The sequence below is a fragment of the Notothenia rossii genome, assembly GCF_949606895.1.
Source record: "Notothenia rossii genome assembly, chromosome: 4".
NCBI classification, from domain to species: Eukaryota; Metazoa; Chordata; class Actinopteri; order Perciformes; family Nototheniidae; genus Notothenia; species Notothenia rossii.
This window is the reverse complement of record NC_136902.1, coordinates 69,281,095-69,306,378: the sequence shown is the minus strand read 5'-3', so window position 1 is coordinate 69,306,378 and position 25,284 is coordinate 69,281,095. Positions and strand designations below refer to the sequence as shown.

The following is a 25,284-nucleotide window of genomic DNA, read 5'->3' as shown; positions in this document are numbered from 1 at the left end:
AGCAGCTCTTCCTCTCCTGGTAGTACATTGCAAGAACAACAGTGTGAGGGTAATTAACCCCCAGCATGGCCACTGCACCTCTGCACCCATTACCTGCACCAGATTGGCAGAGAAATGAAGTGTGTGGTGCGTAATATATAGAAAGCACAAACGGTGACTCTCCGGGGCAGTGGGCAGTCTCTGCTAGTGTAGGGCTGTGCCTGATATGTTAATATTACTAATTGTTTCCAAATTAGATGCGAGTCAGTGAGTCGTATTTTAATACTCTTCAGGGATCATTACAGAGCAAGAGGAAATGTATCTCTACTGATGGATGGGGGTCCAGTCAGCAGGAATGTCGACACGGAGAACGACGGAGCGATGAGAAAATGGAGCGAGCCCCAAACCGATGGCTTTGTTCGCTGCAGTCATGTTACTTAAGTACTCCATTTTCGGCGTGGCGCAGAGCTGCATCAAAAGTTAATCACACATTAATAGGAGCTCTGTGGAGATTTAACATTCCATGACAGCATGGGGAATGGAGCCAATAAGCCATGAAAGAAGAAATGGTATGATATTCATATGCAAGAATTAGGGTTGCATATTAAGGAGCTATAAATAATCACAATTGTAAAGTGTTCAGATGCTGCTGTTAAGGTGAGCGGCCAGGCTGATCCTTTGCTATTTTAAATGACTGACAAGTAGCAGAGATGGACAGGGAAGAAATAGGAAGGATGATGCGGGTTGGATTCATTTCTTGGCTGGCAGGGGTTATATGTGTTTCCACTGGAGGGGGCATTATTACCCAACCCCCATGTGGGAACATATTTGTCATGTTCCTTCTGTGCGGTCCGCATTTCAATCTGCTTGTGTAATTGTTGTAGATTGTTGCAGGGCAGTTCTGTTAGATTGTTTGTTTTGTTAGGGGTACTTTGATAAATGTTTCTGATTTAACAAGCTCCTAAACTGTTTCTACAAACTGTATGCGTACACAATAACTGAAAAGCTCTGTTTCTTTTGTTCTTCTTTTTTTAAAATTCAAGCCTTTAACCTGGGATTGTTCTCCTTTTTTTTTATTAAAAAAAAAAACCCAAAAGGTGTTTTGTTGTTTTTATTTCTCTAAACCAGTGCGTGGTGTTTTCCTTTTCTATTCTTTCTCGCAAAGTCATTTTAGTTGTTTGTATTGTTCTTCCCAGCTGGGGTGAGGTGATGGAGACAAAGGCAGATGTTTGTTTTTGAAGTGTCAGAGCTAAGTCGTGTGTGTGTGTGTGTGTGTGTGTGTGTGTGTGTGTGTGTGTGTGTGTGTGTGTGTGTGTGTGTGTGTGTGTGTGTGTGTGTGTGTGTGTGTGTGTGTGTGTGTGTGTGTGTGTGTGTGTGTGTGTGTGTGTGTTGCCTCTTATGTGATGTTGCCTGTGTTTGGGTGTGTTTCATTCCCCCCCATGTGTTGTCTCTGTTTGTGGTCCACAGGTCCTCCGCTGCATTGTTCATCCGCCTCCTCCTCCCCTGTTGAGCAGCTCCCATACCCTCCCCCTTCCATTGCAGCCAATGAGAGCCAGAGAGGGTTGCTAGGTAACTGTGCGGCTCAGCCAGCCCAGGACTCTGACTCTGAGGATGAGTTTGGCCCCAATTCATTCTTAGTTAAAACTGGCTCAGGGAACCTGTATGCTCCTGCAACTGCTGATGGTGAGTTGCTTTTCAAACTACTGTTGCTTTCTGGAGGTTAGCCTTCCCCTGCTCCCGGACATGTTGTGTTGTAGGTCATGCAGATGGCTATGGGCAAAAATATGTCCAATTTTTCTTTCTTTTTCTGAGAAACATGAGAGAGAGTTGAAACATTTGAGTCGATATGTAGCCTCAGGAAATGCGCAGAACTCTCTGAAGCGAGGTCTGCAAAGTTCAGAGCCTCGCTCAAAGAGATGGACGATTTTGGTTCAGTAGGAGATATTTGTCACTGATATTTCTCTGCAGTTTCAAAGTGTGCTGGTGGGAGTAACCATCTATCATCCCTCTATAGAATTTTCAGAAGCAACAGCCTACGTGCATCCTCCGCACCTCAGATAGGAAGTTAGCAAGAAAGAAACACTTTATACCATGTGCAAGCCCCTGCTTTATTAACATATATCACAAGTATATATCACACATATTAAAAATAAAAATCATTCTGTCATTTTTATGTTGTCATTTAACAATGTTCTCCTGAGATTCATTAGTTTTGAAACAACGTGGTTTCTCATTAATTAATGTCAGCTTCTTATTGCTTTCTATAACAATCAGTGCTTCCTGCTGTAGAACACACACTCATTCAGACTGTCAGAATAACGCTCACACTGCAAACATGCTGTCGACAGTTGAGAAAAAACCCACTAAGTTAGCAGTTAAATCAGATAACATATTTATACATTTATTTATTGTGAAGATTTTATTTTGAATGTAACTATCGCCACTCGTTTGGTTGCTCTATGGGCAAATATGTGTTTGTTGCTGTCTAACCTGTTGCTATATATTCATAAACATCCTGTGGTATCATCACTGGCTTTGAAGACCTTTAAGCACACTTACATACTTTGTTTACAACACCACAAACACTCACTGCATGGTGCATGCAACGTTCATGGGCATAAAACATTTCAAGTGTTTTTCCTCAAGGTAACCTTAGGAAACTATTATGGTCATATGTTCACACTCGGATGTGTTGCAGGTTATATATTCCTGTTTATGATCCATCTACATGAAAATACCAAATGTTGTCATTCAAACTCAGCAATTTATGCCACATATTTCCCATAAGTCATCAATGTGCCTGCTGAATAGGGTATTTCTTGATATTTGAATGCTAAAGCCTTTCAACTACAGAAGCTACTTGCTTCTCCCAACGGCAAAGCCAACAAAAAACAAAATAAAATGGTCTAAATAATTGATCAAGCTTCAAAGTTAACTACCCAAAGGGTTGAATTACATCAAACTGTGCCCCTGCTGCCTGTTCACAAAACCTGGAAAATGAGTTATTAATCCCGTCGCAAATCTCCCCCTAATTCCACAGGAGCAACACGCCGGGCACCAGCAGAGACATGACTGTGCTTACGGGGACATGGGTGGAGGGAATGGCCTTTACCACAGCAGATTTGTCTCACAACAATGACACTGATTTGCATAGGTTAGCCTCTGGCTGTCAGAAAGCAGTAGGAGAGGACTCTACAGTAGTTTTTACCTTAGTCATCCACAGGCTTTAAGGTTCCTTTATAGTATAGCATGTTTCTGCTAGTGAGTGCAATGTCTTTACATCTCTTCTAAACAGCACAGACCTTTCACCATGTTGTAGTTGTGTCTAAAATAATAGACACAACTACTAAAATAAGTAGTTAATTGTGCAAAATACATTTTAAGTTGAGGTTCTTGCATTCTTCATCATGTAATTAAAGAGCACCTCTGACAGTAAGGAGCCAATTACTATCAGAAAGAGGACATAAGACCCTCGACTGTTTGTTCACTTAAACCACCTAATGAGCCATGTAAGCTTGCTCTATGCCTTCTTGCACATTTTCCACATCGCATCCAAATACTTTATAAGCTTGCAGATTTTGTTTATTGAAATCTGCTTGTCTTGCGTTTTTGCTTAAAATGTATTTTACTCTTCCACTCCAGTGAGCAACACAATGTGCTCCAATTTGCTGTTCTTTGAAACTCCAGCTCAAACTTAATGGAAAAGTGACTAATGCAGTTAATTCCTTAAAAAAAATACTTTTTGCATGGTTAATCCTGATTTATATTGTCTTGTATTTTTTTAGTATTTGTTCTTTTTTTTAAAGGAAAGAGTGATTTACAATGGTTCTAAATATTTCCAGCCCCACTGCTTTTGAGGCAAATAGTAATATAAAACCTATTTCCTCAACTCAGGCTGGTTTCATAATTTCAGGAAAAGGTACTTGTGTTAAAAGTGTAGTGAGACTGTTCCCTTCAGCCGCATGAACCTCATTTTCTCAAGGTGACAACATTAGAGTGAGCCAGGTAGGTTGTCTTGTAGATTTGGAATACAGAACAGGGCTAACAGAATAGCCAATGTGATTAAACCAAAGATCACACATTTCCTGAGTTGTCTCATCACATTTCTAGAAAAGGAATTCAAATGTTTCCTTTTTTATTTAGAGGTTGGAATTGAAAAAAAAGAGGTAATGTTGCCAAATGCAGTCTTATCTGGAATAAAGTATGCAGCTCAGGTTTTCTGTGAGAATTACATGAGCCAAAAAAGGTAATTTAAAAGCCATCATTGTAGAAAAAAGAAGAGAGTGGAGTATCATATCAGATCTCTTTGACATACAGGTCAGTTATTGAAGAAATATTCAAATTCACAGTTGACACGGTGCAGGACAAATTTACTTTTTTACCGCCGGTAAACAACCATAGAAAAAAAACATGTATGCTTAAAATAATTGGCTCACAGTGGATGTGTTGCACTGGAAAACAGGTGGCTTTCTATCACTTCAGATTGCATTTGCTCAAGGTCATATCCGAGCCCACGTACAAGACTTGAAATGTTATGCTGGATTTTGAACAAGTGAATGCTCTCAGCACAATATCGTTATTCACATTTAATAGCCTCCAAGGCTGTAGCATTTTATTTCTATTTTTCCGGATCCTGTTTTCATTTGGACGGACACTGAGCCAGAGTTCCTGTAAGGCTGACGAAGCTGCTCGCTGAAGCCTGCAGTCCTTTTGTGTTGCATGTGTTTCTCCGTGGCCCTGGGCTTTCTCTGAGGGGCATGGTCCTGGGGAGACTGCCAGTGGGAGCCCGCTGCCATGCTGAGACGCAAGATCTGAGACCCTGCAACCTCCCGGTATTAGCATTTCTTAATGCAAAACAGCATGGGGTCGACCAGTGTTGGCTTTCAGTGCGGCCGGAGTCCCTGGTGAAAGGGCCCGCACACCACCACCTCACAGCTGACCAAGCAGGAATGCTAGGAGCCTCGGGGACGTGGTTGTGTGTGAATTTAAATAAGTCTTCATTTGAACTGCTTAATCATCCCCCCGTGTCTGCAAGGACGGGGGAAACGTGGTTAAAAGAGGTCACTCTACAAAGTAATCCATCCACCACTAGACACCATGTGGAATGAACTATTGGCGGCTGAATAATAATTTAATGAGTAGCACATGGCTTGCCCCTGTTTTTTTTTCTCTGAATATTTGGTTTTTGGGTTGACATGTCAGGAAGGATCGGTTCCTCTTGATTCTGATGTCGAGTTATCAATGAACTGGAGCCAACAGACAATTTGTCCAGATCCATTCCACTTGCTGTTCGTCAGTGCACAGAGACCATGGATAATGCATTTTGCATACCTACATATCTTCTTTTCATTGACATAAATTGAGATGCATTACTTTCATTCCTTGATAATTGCAGACCATCTGTGCCCTCTAACAAAATCTTCAACCGCTTGATGGATATGCAGCAGAGTGACACACAGAGCAGAGCATACATAACCACTTGTCTTGTTCTTGCTAAGACAGCTCAAAGAATGACAGAAAATCCATTTGATCTCAGAAAGGGAGAGAGGAGCCAGGACTAGTCCTAATGGATGAGGTTCCAATCATTGCTAAACCCCAGATGTCTTTTTAAAATAGTTTTTTATAAAAAGAACACTTTCATTCTGCTATTTTATATTTGTGTGTTTGAATTTAGTTTTGCAATACCATTTTTTTTAACATATGCATTAGATATCTCGTATAAAAGTAGTTTTGTCTAGTTTCATACTGTACCTCATTTGGTGTCCTCAGTGAAGGCTGGTGACAGGATGTTGTTTGCAACAGCAGGTTTTTCTTCTTCTCTTAATGAAGGGGAGCTTATATTGTGATTCCAGAAGGTCTTTTCCCCTTATTACCATGAGAGCCAGTCAGGAGCTGAGCGTACTGCTCACCATGTGTTGTTTGTGATACCTGTTACCTCTCAAATGAGTCCAGGAAAGACAGCTAGTATTCCCACATGGCTCTTCCCTTCAGACCTTCTCTAATGGTGCAGCAGGTCCGGCAGAGAGAACCAGCTCCAGGGAGCCGGGAGAGAGTGAGGCTTCACTACCTTCATGACAAATTCTATTAGTTTTTTTTTTATAGACAAATGCTACTCAACTGGAAATGTTGCTCCTATGATTAGCCATAGGGGATGTGGCAGTAAGCAAGATATAATGATTTATCTGGGCAGGGATAGCTTTTGATTAGTTCTGTATCGAATGGTTCACACCTCAGTGCTTTGACCGGGTGTCCGCTGCATGTCACATCACTTTATTTCATCAGGTGTGACCATCGGTGCTGTGGATTTTATCCACTGTCCTTGTACAGAAATAGACCTTTTCCCTGGACACCTCGCAGTGGAAAATTCTGTCTGAATCCAGTGTTATCAAATGGGGCAAAGATGATGTCAGTGTAATTTTATTCACATGTAGATATCAATGAATGATGCTGCTCTTTTAGATAGTGGCATCTTCAATTATCTCTTTTCTTGGTTTTGTTGATTTCCTCAGCTTTCATTACAACTCTGAGTCTCTAAGAATCCACGCTGCAATTTGCATATCATTAATACATGTAATAATCACTCTAACTAACTGTATAGGGAGCACGCAGGTAGCACATCTACCACAACTGTAGAATCCTCTAAAGTTGCCAGTTTAATAAGATATTTTTCAATGTTTATTCTTAAATACCCACTATCATGACATTCATCTGCTAGATCTTTTACATTGAGTAATTCATCATGAGGTAATAGTGAACACACTCAGTATTTGATAACAAATTCTTCTTTAAATCTCATATTGAAAAGATTTAAAATTGAAATGTATTTTAGACTTTATTTTATAGTGTAGATATTGTATACCTCCCAAGTTGGTCAGTTGTCTCCCCACAATTATACATCTTAAAATAATTCAGACACATGTTATCTTGCATGGTAGGGGTTGAGGTCCCAGCTAATGCAGTGGATTTCCTTTAATTACCTAAAGTCTAGAATGGCGTCAGGAGGCTTTAACCAGCGCTTACATCTGTTAGGAAGAAAAATGAACACCACAGTCCCAGACTGAATGGATATCTTGTGGCTTCAGTTCTGAATGCCATCTGAAAGTTTAGCCATTGTACGAAAGTCCTCCTTCTCTGTCTCTCTGATAACAAATGAATCTCCTTTTCGTTGTGCAAAGTCGGTCAATAGAAAGCCATTTATTTTTTCTGTCCTTTTGATAGTAGTGAGTAATTGTTGCTGAATCACCACATCTGCGGGAGTCGTCTTTCTTCTCGTCTTTCTGTTTATCTCCACAAGAATAACAGTGACTACTTACCTGCCTGTTGAAGGGTCATTGGTTGGATAAGGGGAAAACATGCCTGCAGCCAGGTATTGAATTTAAATCATGATGCATTGCTTGTCTAGTTCTGTACAATATGTTCTACAATGCATTGAAATGCCAAGACTTTTATGCAAATAGGCGAGTTTACAATAGTAACACTTTTGTGTAGACTTTATAGTATTTGGAGGGAACTAGATATACAGACTTCTCTTAAATGCTTTATAATAGTTAATGGGGAAAGTGTTACGTAACAATTGATCTGTTTCTCTGTTCCAAATAATAAAATAGCTCTAGCTTAAAGTAAATATTCCAGCAGATGATAGAAATAAAACTTGACTTGATCCTTAATCCGCTTTGAAACCTGAAATGGATTAGATTGTACATTTATATTTGGGAACATTTTGTTACAACTGAGCAAACCTGTATAGCACTTATATGTTAAAATAACAACAGAGGAGTTTAAAATATGAATGTCCATACATGTTCAAGTAAAATATCTTGCTTTTTTTTATCCAGTTTAATTCTCTAGTTTAATTTAAAATGAATCAATACTAATTATTTTATTATTGCTCAAATTACATTGTTATATCTGACTATTGCACAAGTTGTCTAGACCTGCTCAAATCACCAAACATTAGAAAATAGAATAGTTAATTAACAGTATATTAAGAGCCCACATACACTTGCAGTAAATAGTACTTTATCTTGAGGTCTTTAAAATACATATTGCAAATGTTCACTCGGTACCGCACTTTTGCTTGATCCTCATAGGAATTAAAGTATTTGTTTACCGAGCAGTAAATGCATTCCGGAGCAGCAAAGCATTTGTCCTAGTGATATATTTCTCTGCGAACGTCTGTGCTGTCCCTGTATTGAATTAGCATAACCTTATTAATGGCTTTAGGGATCAGCTACATTACTGCGCAGGAGGGAGGTCATCAACAACTGTGTGGATCCACCTCATACCAGTCTATTGTTCATCAGGACTGTGGAGCGCCTCTCTCTCGGCGGCTCGGCTAATTACGAGGGCACCATTGTGCAAAAGTGCGCACAGTATGGAACCATCCATCAGCGCGGCAGATTCATGATGTCACACTCAGTTTCTGTCAGGTTCCTCCTATAGAACAAGTTTATGGAAACGAGGCAGAGTTAAAGTATGTTGTGAAGGTGAAGACTTTTTTGTCAAGGGCTAATGAAACAAAATATAAATAAAACTGTGCTAAAACACTACAAGGTGTGGAACCGGCAGACTTCCTGTGAAGCACATGCTTGTTAAAATCCTTCAAGGCAGAGATGTTAGCATATGCTAGACACTTAAATACAACACGATACATTTGTGTCTTGTTTTTGTCCGCCGAGCCATTCGTTAGCACATTACCTGAGAACACAATAGGCTCTCTTTCCATGTGACTAAAATGCCTCTAGCACTAAGGCTTAATGCTACTTTGTTCTCAGCAGAGACAGTTTTGTACCTCAACAGTTTGTTCATCCATCTATCTTGAGTGACACATTGCTGATATAGCAGCCTCATGTTCCCGACCCCTAGAAAATCTGATGTGACACAAAGCTTTTTCTCAGTATTCCTTTAATAAAGGATCTGATTATACACAATAAGCCATCGGTGTGTCTCTATTCCACTCTCTCTGCTGTAAATTGGCAATTTAGTGTTGTGAATATCTGTGAAATAAAGGAGGCTTTCTGCCTTAGAAAAGCCACTCTTTCACTCTGTGTATAGCCGGCAGTTCATTGATTGATGAATGGCTTAACAGATGTGGAAATAAATGGATACACAAGGACATTGGTCTTCTATCTTGTTGATAGAGTAGTGCATTCAGGACCACTGGTTACAATCTGTACTATAGTCTATATTTCTAATATTTTCAAATGCCCTGATGTAGAGTGACAAGAGAACTGGTAAAAAAAACCTGACAAGAAGAAAAAGTGTGTTTATTTTGGGCTGCTTAAAGCTCTGCTACCAAAGTCATTGACCTGCATCTAATAATGGCAACCTTTTTATAAAACAAGTAATGATGTTGCTGTGTCTTTATTTAAAGAAGACTAGTCCTGTCTCCAACACCCTTCCTCTGATAAATAACTGTTGGTCAGTTTTAACAATTGGCCAGCTTGTGTGTTTACACAGGAGCCGCTGTCTGGTCAGAATAAACTATCACAGGTCTCTGTGGGAGCAAGAAAGCACTCTCTGATAGAGACCAGTTGGATTAAATAATGCACAGAAGACAGACTTTTTTTAAGAGTGGTTCGCGTAAGGGCGCTGCAGCTCATCATTGAAATAAATCTTAAGGTGTTAATGTATCTTCGGGTGAAACTATGGCTCATCATTAATCAGTCATAACGTAGCAGCTTAGGTAGTTCAAATAACTCCATGAGGCTCTTCTTACTCTGCTAGCACACTCACTCACACACTTTCACAATTATTTTAGAAAATGCATCCTCAGTGGATCTGCAGTAGTTTTGAAGCTCTGTATTTTTTTTATTCTCTAAAGTGTTCTCTTTTTTTCTTTCATTTTTGCCTCCAGACGGAGCCTTTCAAAACCATTCCCGGCTGCGGACGCCCCCTCTCCCTCTCTCCCACTCCCACTCACCCAATCATCAGCACCATGCGGCCTCCATTAACTCCTTGAACAGGGGCAACTACACACCGCGGAGTAACCCAAGTCCCGCTCCGACAGACAGTTCTGCCCCTCCTGAGGGTCCGGCCAGTGGGCAAGACTGCACACAGGACAACTGGCTACTCAACAGCAACATCCCCTTGGAAACCAGGTACTGTGCAACCCATCTCCCTGACGATTTATAGAGATGTTGGTGAGGATGAGCTGGTGCTATTGCATTGAACCCAGGTTTTCATGTTGTCCCGCTCCGTATTAAATTACCACACTGCTATCGAGAAGAAAAGCAATATGATGTAACATAACCTGCTGGGGGCAAAGGCTTACATTTGTGATGAACATGATTTTGTGGCAAACAAGAGAAAAGTGCTGCTTTTGGGTCTGCGTCCTATGTTGGAAGCTATTGAGTTTGAACAGCAGAGTCATTAAGAACTTGAAAATGAAACAATTCTGGCAAAAAATACTTTTAGGCTCCTGTGATCACGCTTCATAGTCCTCCACTTCAGCCCCAAGATTTATTTATTTCATATTAATCAGTACTTAGTTCTCTAGCACATTTCCCGATAGGAGGCCCTTGTGTGAAGTAGATCTGTCAAGTGTTATTGTAACCAAGGGACTATCTGTTGGTATTTCTTTGGTTGGTCTTATTGCAAGTCGGTAGGAAATCAAGGAAACGAGGCTTGTTATTCGTACCCTCACAATTACCATATTACACGGCTTAAAGTTGAAATACAAAACTGTACTTCTCTGTGTGATCAGGTTGCCTGCTGAGGAAATCAAAAAACGTACTAAACTAAAATGGAGTCTGTGTGTCCTTGTTCTTCTAGACACACTTTATTTCAATCCATTTCACAATTGGCATGTGTGCTGCTGAGGACCCAAGGACGTGCGGTGTTATGTGAGAGCTCTCGAGATCTATATTTGTTAGTGGTGGACCCCTAATAACAGTTTGTTATACTACCAAATGGCATGCTGTGCTCAGCTCCCTGTTGCCACATTAAGAAACAGAAGACAGTGAGACCAAACATCTACGAGACATATTCATAAGTAAGTTTCACAGCAACCGTTAATTTGTTTGACTTAACATTTTGCTGACATATTGCTTAGGAATTGCAGCATAGATGGCTAAGTTGTTTGGATGGTTCTCGAGACAGCTTCATGAGGAACATTTGAATAAAAAGCCATTGCGTTGCCGTGATTCCAAGAAAATGATTATAGATTCCTTTATTTAAAACTCTTCAATTAGATATTTTCATTATCAGGACCTTTTGAAATAATCCAGGGAGAACAACTTGGACCTCACTGTTTCATAGTATAGGATATATAGTAAACACCATGCCATGAATGAAACTGTTGTTGACAGGAGAATAGCTAACAGCTGATTTGGCATGGCGAAACACCAGCCATGAATTGAATTACGGTACTGTCTCTTCCTTCAGTTTTTGTGAGATGGTTCAGTCAACGGGAAAATGAGCATCAATTTTAGCCGGTAGAAGGACAGTTAGTAGTATAATGAATGATTACATGGCATCCAGCTCCAACGTTAATTCTGCACAGGTATTCCCTGTGGAGGGGAAGACAGATGGTAAGGCGAGTGAATGTACAACAGGCAAGAATGCTTTATGACGTATAGTCTTGAAAAATGGGCGACTACTAAAATTCTCAATTGAAACTATGAGTAATATCCACAAGGACACACACATATTGCGCCTCACCTTTGCTTTGGTAATAGTGTTACAATGACCCTCATTGTCACTGTTGTGAATTTAATTTAGTTAATTTAAATGGCCCTGATAAATTCTGCACCGCCACTGGAGAAATGCCAGCAGCTGGATGGCACCATCCAGCCTCACCATTTCCTTTAGAATTTCTGCCAAGCATCTCTTTCTCTCTTCATTAAAAGTAGCATCCTTCCGCATAACACTAGCTTGAGAGACCATGAACAAACTGACCTCGTAGGGGCAGTGTTCAAAAACAAGGCTTTTCTCTTGTACCACAGAACGTGTTCAGCCTGCCCATTGCATGTGCTCAGTTCATTTCTCCATTGCAGTGCTGCAGTATTTCCTTGTGGAACAGAGCTCTCATCGGGGGGAGTGCATTATGGGAGAAATGAGACATGCGTCTCTAGAAACTTTACAATGAACTGAAAATGCTTGTTTTTTTTTAGTGCTGCAACCTTTAAATAGATCTCAAAAAACTGTATTTAATGAAACTATCCAGTGTAAGAACTTCAGTGACAAGCTTATTTGTTATACGAAAAAGTGTTTTGTTTGAGAAAAAATGTTAGAAACCTTAAGGTTCTCATTTGTACAGTAAGTGATGTATTGTTTTCTTCCAATAACAACCTTAAAGGAGCCAGAATACTCTAATGTTTATTAGAGAAGAGCAAGACGCTTGCAGAGAAGGGCAGGGCTCGTACAAAACAAGGTAACGAGGGGAACAAGAGAGCTAGATGTTATTTGTCTCACACCGTAGTAGAAGTAGTTCCATAAGGGCCTTGGTTTCTTTTCCCCACACTGTCCGTCCTGATCTCCATTTGTTTTTGATGTTGCTTGGTGATCACATTCTGTATTGGCATTTCTGTGTTTTGCACGCACATCTCACACTAGCTTCATATCCATCTTTTCACCTGTATGTAGAAACATAGCAAAGCAGACATTCCTAGAGACTTTACAGGACAACCTCATTGAGATGGACATTCTGGCATCAGCACGCCGTGATGCCTCGTACAACGACGGGTATGTTGCATGTTTGCTATCTGGCTCACACTACTGTCACAATCTGCTTTGCCATGAGCACAATAGTGATGCCTGCACTATTTTTCCATCGACCATCCTCTATTTAAAATGCTGTCAATCATCTGTGTATGTCCCCTGCAGTGCTAGAATCGCTGCTGTATGTGTCCCCTACCTGTTTGATACAACTAACAATCTGCATTTAGTCACATTGTTGGGTTGTATTACTTTGATTAATGTTAAGCATGGCCGCTTTATGAAACGCAGCTGCCCATGTATTCTCCTATTGAGAATAGGATCTGTCTGAGTTTTGTCCTGATATTCATAAACAAAATATGGTCCCAGTGACTTTCCACATCACACATTGTAATGTGACATTCAATCACATTCACGTCGCTGTCGCTCAGGAGCTTCTTGTAAACTAGTCGGTAAAACGGCCTTGACGACAGTGCCTCATCCACTGACTCTGTGATGGGCCGATCATACGGCTTTTGGATATGCAGCTACACATGTTTTCTGAGATAGCCAGCCATGCTCTTCAAGGGCGAATAAATCTGCTCCACTCCATGCTGCAACCTTACATACGGTATCTCTCATGCGGACAGCCCTGACACATAGTTATTGGGAATTACTCTTCACCATGCTGGCATGAATACGTAAACAAGAGCCAGCTCCGGTCACTAGTCCTGTAAATTAGATTTAATATTGATTCACAGTTTCGACTGAGCAAAAGCCAGTTTGCTTTAGCATTCCCACTAATCTGACAGAAGCGTGACTATGGTAACGGTATTAAAGGTGCTTGGAAACAGAGATACTTACCAGTAGAAGGGACTGCACTTGGATACACAGTAACCCACAGTAATATGACGATAGAGATCCCTGAGAAATGTGCATTTTCTGTTCAGACTAACAGAAAAAATATGTTTTTTCCCAGGCACTTCCTGTTCAAACCAGGTGGAACATCACCAATGTATTGCACAACATCACCAGGATACCCTTTGACCTCCAGCACGGTGTACTCGCCCCCCCCTCGGCCCCTGCCTCGGAACACCTTCTCTCGACCTGCCTTCAGCCTGAAGAAGTCCTATAAGCACTGCAACTGGAAATGTGCTGCTCTCAGTGCCATCCTCATCTCAGTAACACTGCTTTTCCTGTTGGCCTACTTCATTGGTGAGTCACCTCTGATGCTCCTACACACAGGGGTGAGTGCCTCCACCTATACACCCCCGGCCCCACCCCTTACTTAACTGCAGACACAGGATGAGTCCATGCCCATTGTGCTCCCTCTATCATCCGTTTTAATAGTGTAGAATCCGCACTCTGTGGCTCATATGAGCGTAGTTATAAAGCGACTCATAGATTGACTCCTCGCCCACACACCTCGTCCAAAATAACATTACCATTCATAGATTGGGTTGACTGAATCTGCAGAGATGGGGAAGACAGTTTCTTGCTCTTGTGAATAGGTCAGATAGGAAATGAATTAAAAAGACATCAGCCATCACACAAGAGAGGATTTGCACATTTAGATTATTCATTTTATTTGGTGTAATATTCCCTGAACAGCATACCCAGGTCCCAGCTGGGTGAGGACTATGAGCTGTGATATCTGAGTTAAGCTATTCAATCAGTGCTGCTCTTTTTGCCTGCCTAAGGGAATGATATTCATATTTGGTGATATCTGATCTCTTGTTCGTTCCTGTGATCTATATACAAGACTGTTTACACAGAATTTCACTTGTAAACGGTCAGAAGAAGCAGTTATAAGGACACAAAATAAAAATATAAACTCGAGACGGATGTTCCTGCAAGTGGATTCTGAGAGTAATTGCTGTGATGTTTTTTTTGTTTTACTGTATTTCTTGGAGATCACGTATTAAGCTGTGTTCTTATTGGATTTTATTTCAATGTTCTTTCTGGTAGCTTTACACATCCTGGCTATTACAACTAATAACCGCTACACTGTCTAATCCCAGCAAGCTGTTGCTCTTTCAGTATTTGTTGTAGAGTATTTTGTGTAGCTTTTACAAAGGTTGGATCACTATTAGTAAATTGGTCAGTAAAAACATAACAAAACACTCATTTGTTTGTTACATGAATGACATTTTAAAAAAGGATACAGGAAAGTTGATCATTCATTTATGGCAAACAACAATAACAGCAGCATCTTCAGTAACAGTGCAGTCAGGTAGAAAAGGGGATGGGAAACAGTGAGGATTGTGGGTAAGTCAACGGTCAAGTAAATATCAAAAGGTGTTGGGGTGTTTGCATTTAGGATAAATAGAAACAGGCTTAGGGGTAAGCGTGGGGTTAAAGAAGTCAACCTAACTGGGGCTATGAAGGATTGGAACGAGGATATGAGGAGCAAGACCAGAGTAGGGAGGAGGAATAACACTGACAATATTTTAAAGGAATGAGTGACAGGGTTCAAGACAAAGGGTTCCTGTAGTGCGGGGAACGGAGAGCAGACAGGTTAAGATTCTGTACATGTAAAGTCAAACAGGGATGTTCAAGGTCGGGATTGAAATATTGTTGGATATCTTTGTCATTTTGATTGGCCCATAGATTTGGTAGTCGACATGAAAAGCTAGCCTCACCTTTTTTACGTGAATACAGCCTGATTTGTGGGAGTTGATTCCCACACTTCTTTTTAATATATTTTTCCAATATGATATTCATTACATCTGATTGGCTGTTTTACATATAAATGGTTACAGTGAAGGATGGTAAGAATATTGTAGTTCATATGAATAAAGTCGGTGAAAGAATATCCATATCCTTCAGCATGGTCCTCATCAGTGAGATAAATGAATTCTTCATTGAAGACATTTGTTATAGATTTGCATTTTGCCGTAACAATCAAGAAAGCAATCGGTTCTGCTTCTCCTTGAGGCCAAACGAACTCAAATCTGATTATTCATTTTTTGTCACCAGAGCCATTTAAATTGTTTAATTTGAAATTCAGAACAGTGCTGGATTAAAAAGAATCAGCTGGTTTCTGCTCATGATGATTATCTCCATATTGAACAATTTGAGGGTAGGAGTGAGAAAGTTCTATTTTGGACTGTTTAGGGAATCAGCTGTGTGGTTTAGCTGCAGAAGCACAGATACAGTCGTGTCTACAGCAGTTTACTGCTTTGACTTGGCCTAAAGCCAGAAAGCCCCATCAACCTGATAGTCTTTAATCAGGCTGTGTAATTATACCCTGCAAAACTCCGTCCATATCCCGATGCCCCACAAGTAAACATGTTGGAGGCCAAGCCTCACCCTAAGATCGGAATTTCCAATCAAGAACGAGGTCCATATTTAATTAAAGGCTGATGAGAAAATACATTTAATTTCAAGTGCAATTCATTATTGAGGCCTGTAATTGGGAACTCTGGGTGGGATGTCTAATGAACCCAATTAAACATCATGACAGATATTTTGACATGAAGCGTGGCTTTATTTGTCAGAACTTTTAAAAATTGCACATTTTGATATTAAAAAAAGGTCAAAGTTTTAAGATGCCATTATTTTCTCTGTGGTCGCTCGCTCATTAGCACATTGTTATATATTTCTCATTTTAAGGTCACCAGTATCCTCCTGTGTTCACTTCTTTCCACCATGGGTATGAAGCCAAGGACAAAGAGGTTGGGCCCCAGAACATATTTAACTGCATTATAATCCAACCCCAAAAGATCTTCTCTGAAACAAAGGTTTATTTAGTTGATCTGTCTTTAAGTACCTCAGGATAATACTGCATTGTTTGATTGAGGCTTTGTACTACACCTATGTGATATTTGCAGTTTATAGATTTGTCAACACTTATGTTACTCTGAATGTGGAAAATTGCTCGATTGGCTTAAGGAAATAAACACAGACATTTCATATAAATGCTAAATCAATCATAAATATCACCTAAATGCAAAGCTCATTAATGCAATAATTTACTTTTTAAAATTCTGTAATACTTACTATTTATTGGAAATGCTGCAATCTCATTTCATGATTTAATAAGAGTAATATTTCTGCAGGCTAATGTGAGATCAAATGTCTTCCCACTAATGTACCAACATAACTTCCTTATATCTATACAAAACAAGTTAACCCAATGTGTGCTCTTGTGTCACCAGCACTCAGACAGAGAGTTGTTGGACTTTGCACCACATATTGATTATGTATAATGATGACAGGTGTGGTGATATGGTTCAAACACAAAAGGGTTTTATTTGTATTTATTTTTTTAACATACTTACATATTACTTACTTTTTTTTTCTAAATCAGCCTTTTTTCAATACGGTATACCAGATGGTGATATACTGAAATCAGCTACTGTAAAGCGTTTACTAAACAGCATAAACTCTAGTCAATTATGCTAAAAGTGTTATGTTTAAAGCCAGAAACTGTTTACATGGAAATACATCATTTCTACCGTTTGATTCTTTGCTGAAACTCTCAGTTGGTATCCAAGTCAGTCTCTACTATATTTACATTGTATTTATTCAGTGCATTATTGTAATAATGTGACGCTTGAAAGCAGTGGCGAGCCATGACTTTTATACCTAGGCCCTCTGACGCCCCCTCGAAAAAAAAGAAGAGTTATTACGTCACACCGTATACCTCAGCAGAATATCAAAACAGCGGCCCGGGGCTCAAAATGCATCAGTGACAGCGACCCTCTACCACACAAAAAAACACAATTTATATAAACACCTATCATGAAAGGGCACCCACAGCCAAGTCGAGGGAATCCGAGCGCAGCTTACTTCCGGGTTTGAGGACGCGTCACTTCACCACTTGCATAGACTTCACAGCGGGCGGAACTTGTCATACAGTCCGCGAAAATAAAGCCCGCCCATTTAGAGGGAAGATATGATTGGTCTATTGTACTGTCATTTGACATTGCTCTCTCGTTGAGTTACGATACAGTCTATGGTTACGATCCTGCTGGCCCTCTGTGCATGTAGAGAGGGACCAACAAGCTCTCCCGTCTTCACAGTAACTCGCAGATACGGCATTTTTAACCCTTCACATTCCAACAGAAACTGAACAGGCAGATTCGAAGGATTTATTTATTTGGAAATGTTATTTTAAATATAATTAAATCAAGTTATTTAGGTAAAACTAATGAAACATTCAACAAAAAAAATATATAAAAAATAATATTTTTTAAAAAATTTTTTTAATGTTTTCAAATATTATTTTTTTGAATATTTTAGGCCCTCACAGAGGGCCAAGAGGGCCCTGACGGCTCGCCACTGCTTGAAAGACGGTTAGCTGTAAAAGCTATTTAGCACAACAATGTAACTGCACATTTGCATTGTGTGCAAATGTGCTCAGTGAGGATGAGCGGTGATTCACGCCTGAGACTGTGAAAGTAAGAGAACTGTAAATATAGTTAGGTGACAAATGAGCAACTGATGGCTGCCATGTGTAACACCTTTTTTAAAGAAATTAATTGGCCATATGGTTAAAAGATTTTTAAATCCAAGGTTTATCTTTATCTTTGCTGGCTCAAACCTTGAAATAGCTTGGCTTTTTTTAGATGCAGAAAGTATTTGATGATTTTGAATAGTAAGATTAGAAAAAATGAGTCTTCTCATCATAGCTTCCCTTGAATTGTGCACTAGTTGGAAATTGCTTATCAGATCAAAAGATAGAAGCACAGGAATGCTGGCAGATGACCCACAGCAATAAGTGCTGACTGCCTCAGCCTGGCTGCAAAGTCTTCTACTACAGTAGCGCTGTTCCCTAATTGGCAAATGGCGTGACCTAACTTCCTGCCAAGAGATAAGCGAAAGGAGGGCACAAAACGTGCTCAGGACAAAATGGGCGATGCTACGAAGTGCAGTATTCTTGACAGGTCAGTGGCATCGCTGGAACACAGACACAGCTTGTCTCTGCTGGTGACCATCTCATTAGAAGTGCCTTGTTATTCCACAACCTGTCTTCATTTCGTAGCCAATTGTGGCAGTTTCCGAAGTGTCATTCCATGATGTTTGCAAAGTTAGAAAAGCAAGCAAAACAAAATCAGGGGGCTCCTCACTGGCTCGTGTCCAATACTCTGCATATCACAGATACCAAGAAGGCGTTGAAGTAAATCTCTGGATTTAGAAAGGGAGGGGGAGGCCTCTTCAACCATTTTCCATTAGGGGCCTCAGGGATGGATGGGATGAAGAATGGGGCTCACAAAGACGTGATTACTAGGACACTTGGAATGACACCGTGCTTGGTGACTTTGCGTTAGTTCTGCCAGCAACATGCACTGACTCTTTTTCCATTTCGCCAGCCGATGTAGAGCTACAAATCAAAAGGAATGTCTTTCTGGAGCTTACAAAATGACAAACATAGCCATCTGTCTCTTCACTGGTTGTCCTCTACTGACACAGTCATTTCCACAGCCACCAGATGGACACAGAACAGATGCTGGTATTGCTGTTGAACTTTCATCATCTCAGGGACTGTTTGCGTTGGGCTTAACCTGATAAATACCCTGTTCCTTGTGTTTTTCTTTCACAAACTATCTAAATATTTCACAAAATATGCGGTACTTTGACTATGTTGACTAACGTGGAAAATGATCTTAATGTTAGGCCATCAAACTTACAGAGAAACTAATGGAGGAACCAGGCAGGATGGTGTTCTCTAATGCATCTACGTTTGATGCAGTTTCCTCTGGGAAGGACCCAATGTATTCCGTTCATCAGACACTATACTTGGTTTAGTATTCAACTTGTCACGTTCATGTGGGAATTTCTATCAATTTAAAGTTAATAGCTGAGTCTGAGTAAGTAAACCTCCTCTTATTCTTAGGGGATCACTTTGATTTAGAAGTGAGGAGATATAATATGGTATATATTGCGTAATGAAGCAATATACGGTCAGCATGGCATATGACTATTAATAAGGCTTGTTTTAGACTAATGAAGACACAGTAGTGTTGACACATTGCACTATTAAAAGGATGCAAATCAATCAGTGTCCCAGTCCTTTCTCTCATCTGAAGTTTGCTGACCTTGCTCTGAGAAGCACCTGATTCTGCTGCACATTTTCAAGTGTTTTTGTGAAGGGGTTGCAGTTTGGTGCAACATATTTTGGTTATAAAACTAATAATAACAGCATCATAATAAAAGATGACAGTTAAAGCGTTGATTTCCCCCTTGTGGGATGGTAAACAAGACCACATTCTGTTCATTTAACTTTTGTTTTGTATATGATCAATTGCACAATGGACCTACAGTAAAATAATCAAATACAAATAGTAAAAACGACTTTTGCTTTTCATGCAAAGAACTGATAATAATGGAAAAGTCATACTCAGTGTTCTCCGAACAGTCCCTGACTGCTTATTGGTGACATAATATAGATTAAGCGCCCTATAAAAGGAGAAAAAAAACATATTGAGAGGACTGGAGAGGTCTTATTCTCAGCTTTGGACTACGACTGGCAGATAATTTCACTCTTTATAATTGGATTGCGTGGTTATTTACTTCAGGAGCTTAAAAGAACCAACAAACCAATAAAATAGCTATATTGAGTCTCCGGGCTTTTTCTGCTGACTGATAGATTACAAGGTGGCTTTTGCTTTGCTAAGCTCGTCTTGTCCATTTTCTTATTGGTGATCTGTCATGGTCAGCCCCTCCTCCTCTGTCCTGCACTCTGCTGCCATTGTTCCAGAGGACATTTATTTAGTCGACCTTGTAAAATATCACTACGCTCCCTCCACTGTGTTCACATTGAAACACCCTCGTGTCTCCGTGCTGATGTTTTTTTTTCTTTTGTCCCCTAGTTTTGCAAGGGAATGGAAAGGTAATGGGGTTGAGAAATGACAGGGCACTGGGGATGGTCCATGTCGATGTTGGTGTCGGGAGACAGATGTTGTCCCATGAGGTCAGGGGACCATTCATCTCCTGATCGCAGTGCTCAGCACTTTTAAACAAAATGCCATTAACCATTAAACCATGTATTGTTCTTTGTTCTTTGGAATTTACTTCCTGTGCCTCTATCCCACAGCTGTCCCTTTTGGATAAGAACCTTTCCCCTTTGAAAATAATTGTTTAGTTAGTTTAATTTAGAGAACATAACTTTTTGAATTGAATGCATCTGAGGTCACTTTTATAGAAATCCATTCTGAGCTTGTCTTCTGTTGAATATTTCAGCCATGCACCTTTTTGGATTAAACTGGCACCTGCAGCCCATGCAGAGACAGATGTACCAGCTGTCAGAGGACAATACAAGTGGCCTACCTTTACCCACGGACCTGAGTTTGCCCCCCCTAGGCAACACAGGATTGGGATTACCTGATCGCAGAGGAAAAGATGAGAGTAAGTGCTTTTTTTATATAGACAATGTCCTATTTTAAATGCAGATGATATTCTTTTGCAATGTATGTTTACGTAACCCAAACTAAATAGTGATGTGATGTTTTGGGGATGATTTTGTATGAATCTCAATTTGCTGGGGTATTCTGCACCAAATCAGAAAATACACTGCAAGAACGCAAAAAAAAGGTTTTTCAAATCTTAAAGTTTGCAGATGACATTTTGGAGCAAGTTTGTTATTATTGTGTCATCCAGTTTCACATTGTGTTCACCCGTCTCCATGGTATGCAAAGAGATCTGCATTGTAATCCTATGAAAGTTGTTGTAAGTGGGAAAGTGTTATTTGTTCCTGGAGGGAGAAAATGGGGCAGCTTAAGGGACTGAGTATCCAGGGGCTGGAGGGGGATTAGCCACTCTGTCCTCCTCAGAACGGATGTGATCCTTTCATCTCCTAGTCCGGACTGCCTTTCCTGGCAGGCAAAGAAAGCATGCGCTCACCCCTCGGTACCAAGTGCTCGACTCCAGGAAACTTTGCTCTGTTCCATTCTCCAACAAATGGGCCCAGATTTAGCCATGCGATTTGTCGCTGGCAGACGACAATAGGTAGAAGATGGGGTTATTACCATATAGATGGATCCAGGAGTTGTCTTTTTCATTTACCAGACAGCAGAAAGTGTGTTTAGCTAACAACAAGCATGACTACAGCTGAGCTGAGAGCCTGCGTGGCAGCTGTTGCTGATAGGAAATCAATAGCCATAGTTTTCTAAATAAGTCTTATTCTGCACTGCTGTCACCAGAAACACTGATGAGCTATCTCATCTTTTATCAAAGGGATGCAGAAGTTAACTCTGTTGACATTCAGTCAAGTTTCTGTCTCTCTATGAGATGGCTTTCCTTCAACACATTATGCTGTAGTTAAGCTTCCAGAACAACAACCATTTATTTAACCACGAGGCCCATTATCACTGTTCTCGGCTTATGATTTATTTAAATTGCCTGATGAGTATGCCATTACTGTGTGGCATAAATTCAAACACAGCCCAACATGTGGAAAATGAGTCTGTGTCGTCGCATTATGTAAAGCCCAGATCCTCAGACGGGGAGCGTGCCATGTTTACTCTGATAAAAAACATTGCCATTGATGGACTTTTGAGAACACCGCCATCTGCCGTGCCACGTGTAACCTCAAGCCGTGTCTGCCACCAAGTCCTGGGGGCAGTTTGTATGGACGTCTGCTTTAATAGACATCGGTGCGGAAATGAGCTCATCTACATGGGCAAACAGATGTTTCCATTTCCACAGAGTCCAATGTAAGGTGTATTATAGAGCATATGGACACGTTTTGGCAGTGAATGTGCTATTACCTGAGCTGGGACTATCATAAGAGATCCCTCTCTGATATAATTACAATTCTCACTTTACTAGTTTAAATTCACGTGGAGATGTATTTAATCGCAGCGTTTAAGCTGTTGCAATTTTCTCCACTATTTCTCAAACTATTTTTCACTCCATATGTTCACCATTAACAACTTTGATGAACGCTATTCATGATTAATGATTTAATGACTCAAATGCACCAGGTATGAAAGATTCCGGAGTATTACATTATTTTATTTTGAACCCAATGTTTGTGTTTGGCATGTCAGAAGAGTTGGCATGTCAGAAGAGTTGACAACACCTGAGCATATAACTGGAATTGTTTTTGAGCACCAGACTGATGTTCAATGTTCTTCGTTACTCCCCCTCACTGCAATCGGGACCAGAATTGCTGCCAATCGTCAGAGGGGGTCATTCATAATGTTTTTGTTCTTCTTCTAACTGTCAGGGATGTGATTGAATATCTGTGATATGGTCAGACTATCATGCTTCAGCAGACTGACTCCCTCTGCCCTCCACATCCTGGATTAATGGTGTGATCTCTTTGACCGATTTGCTTTGTGTGCATTGCAGGCAAATTGGACAGCTTGTTCCCTGATGACAGCTATATAGATATGGGGGAGATTGACGTTGGGCGCAAGGTCGTGCAGCAGATTCCTCCTGGTATCTTCTGGAGGGCCCAGGTCTTCATTGATCATCCCATGTACCTGAAGTTTAATGTGTCCCTGAGCAAAGATGCCTTAGTGGGAGTCTACGGGAGAAGAGGCCTACCTCCTTCACACACACAGGTGGGAGATATGTGAAAGTCACTGACATAGATGAATGTGTTACTAGTCTTTTCTGTTTTTAAATCTAAATGTTTTCAGGGTTTAAGTTGTCTTACCACTTACTGTAAGAATCCGTATTTTGGTTGTGAAACACTATAGTAAATTGTAAATGAGTGTGTTAAATAATTTACAATCGATGTCTTCTAAGTATAGGGATTTAGCTCCTTTTTCCATTCTTGCCCTGCCACCGAATATAAATTGGGATATTGTTTGAAAAAATCTATCCAACCATATCGGAGTGTTTCATGAATACCAACCAATTCATAAATCTCTCTATTATATTACGATTGACTTGCATAAGGGATTTATGGCACATTTCTTTTCAGGTTCAATATCACCAATGAATCACACCAAGACGCAGGGCTCAGCAGGGGCCAAGAAAGGCAGCTTTTTCTCTACACTAATTTTCCATCTATGTGCAGCACAGTCAGATATATAATGTTATTAATCACAACTGACTGTTGCTTCACAGAGTTTAGATTCCTGCTCTAAATGTAACTGCAGTTCAATAATTTGTTCATGCCCGGATTCTTCTTTGCATTAATGTCCAATGTAATGTATATTTCAGTCAGAGGATCATGCTGTCTCTTCTCTCTACTTTGACTTTGAAGAAAATATTCTGTGCTGTGTCAGATTGCACGTAGAGTAGCAGCTGAGTGAAGACTCTCTTCCTTATGGAGATTAAAATAATATGCCGGGTCATTGGTATGCATCGAGTCACTACTGATGTGAAGAAAATGGTTGCAGATGTTATTTAGTAAACTTACATTTCCCCCCATGTCTTCCCTCTTTTCACTTTAATACTTTCAAACAAGGCTTTCATATAAGATGTGTGGATTAAGACATTATCTCAGCCCATCCAGCCGCCATGTGCCAAGACTAACTCAAGCTCTCCTCGAATGATGAGTTATTCATGCAGACCAAATGATGCTCTGCTATAAAGAGGGCTGAAAGCACTCAAGTCTCAGTCTCATGTGTCACTCTAATGGCGTGTCTGCGGTCCGTCCATCAGTCTTTCTCACTTTCTGTGTGTCTGTCCGCAGTTTGACTTTGTGGAGCTTCTGGATGGGCGGCGGCTCCTGGCCCAGGACGTCCGAGGTCTGGAGGGTCCCGTGGTTATGCAGAGGAGCCTGGCCCCCATCACCACACACGACACAGGCTTTATCCAGTACATGGACTCGGGCATCTGGCACCTCGCCATCTACAACGACGGGAAAGACACGGAAACTGTCTCCTACCTCACCACTGCCATAGGTGAGCGCCTTGGGCATGACCTGCTGCAGAAACCTGTAATAGCAATCCCCATAATCCCTATAATACGAACCAGCAGCACTCTACCGAAAAACTTGGGGCATAAGTCAGAGACAATTTTTGGCAGATTTCAGTAACCAAGGAAAGTGCGGGTTAATCAAGGTGAAGTTTGAGTAGGACAAAAATCAGGACATCAGTGCTATCCTGCCATGCCCCTGAGTGGGGCATTGAGAGATCATAATATCCTCATTAGCCTGAGTGTCTTCCGCAGAATCAGGGGTCCAGCTTCTGGGAACCATTTGCATACAATTCAAAGTATGATTGTACCCTCCTGCTAGTGCCATTTTTTGATCACAATTTGCTCCAATTTCCATCTACTTTCCATATATCAAAGTAGCAAAGATTTTTTTCCCTCCTCTGACTAAGTGTGTGTGGCACGCGGCTGTGTTCACACATACGTCCTTCTATGAGGAGGTGATTTTCGTTTTGTACGCTCCTCTTTGTTCCCCCTAAAGTGCCTTTGATTGGCACTGCTGTATCAGGCAAGGTGTGAGAGGGCCCGAGGTGTCGACTTTCACAGGGATGGCAGCTGGGAGCTGTTCTCACATGCTCTTTAATTAAAAGCTCCTGGGCCACAGTCCATCTGTGACGAGGGGCTGTGCCAGGCAGCAGATCGATGAGGAGCTGTCCTCAACACCAATGTAACACCAAGTGGAGACAGGCAAGAGATGACCCCCCGCCTAGCTGTGCAAACAACAGCTGTAATTCAATACTTAATAGATGATATGACACAGAGAGGGGGAGTCAGGGCAGCATGTTTAGTTTTGCTTATTTCTTCTCGACTGAGTGTGCATGAGGGCCATCT

General features: G+C 40.7%; 1 protein-coding gene across 9 annotated transcripts in view; it reads left to right on the top strand.

Moving 5' to 3' along the window:
- Window positions 1-25,284, top strand: part of tenm4 (teneurin transmembrane protein 4) — a 151,448-nt gene that overhangs the window by 62,289 nt on the left and 63,875 nt on the right. For 4 of the 9 annotated variants that reach the window (XM_079673676.1, XM_079673679.1, XM_079673677.1 and 1 more), the window contains exons 4-10: window positions 1,447-1,662; window positions 9,836-10,079; window positions 12,565-12,663; window positions 13,595-13,830; window positions 20,803-20,967; window positions 22,915-23,129; window positions 24,212-24,422. In XM_079673676.1, the coding sequence (XP_079529802.1) occupies window positions 1,447-1,662; window positions 9,836-10,079; window positions 12,565-12,663; window positions 13,595-13,830; window positions 20,803-20,967; window positions 22,915-23,129; window positions 24,212-24,422 (1,386 nt within the window). Of the gene's footprint in view, window positions 1-1,446; window positions 1,663-9,835; window positions 10,080-12,277; window positions 12,353-12,564; window positions 12,664-13,594; window positions 13,831-20,802; window positions 20,968-22,914; window positions 23,130-24,211; window positions 24,423-25,284 lie in introns of all 9 variants that reach the window. The other 5 variants (XM_079673678.1, XM_079673681.1, XM_079673682.1 and 2 more) reach the window with 5 other exon arrangements.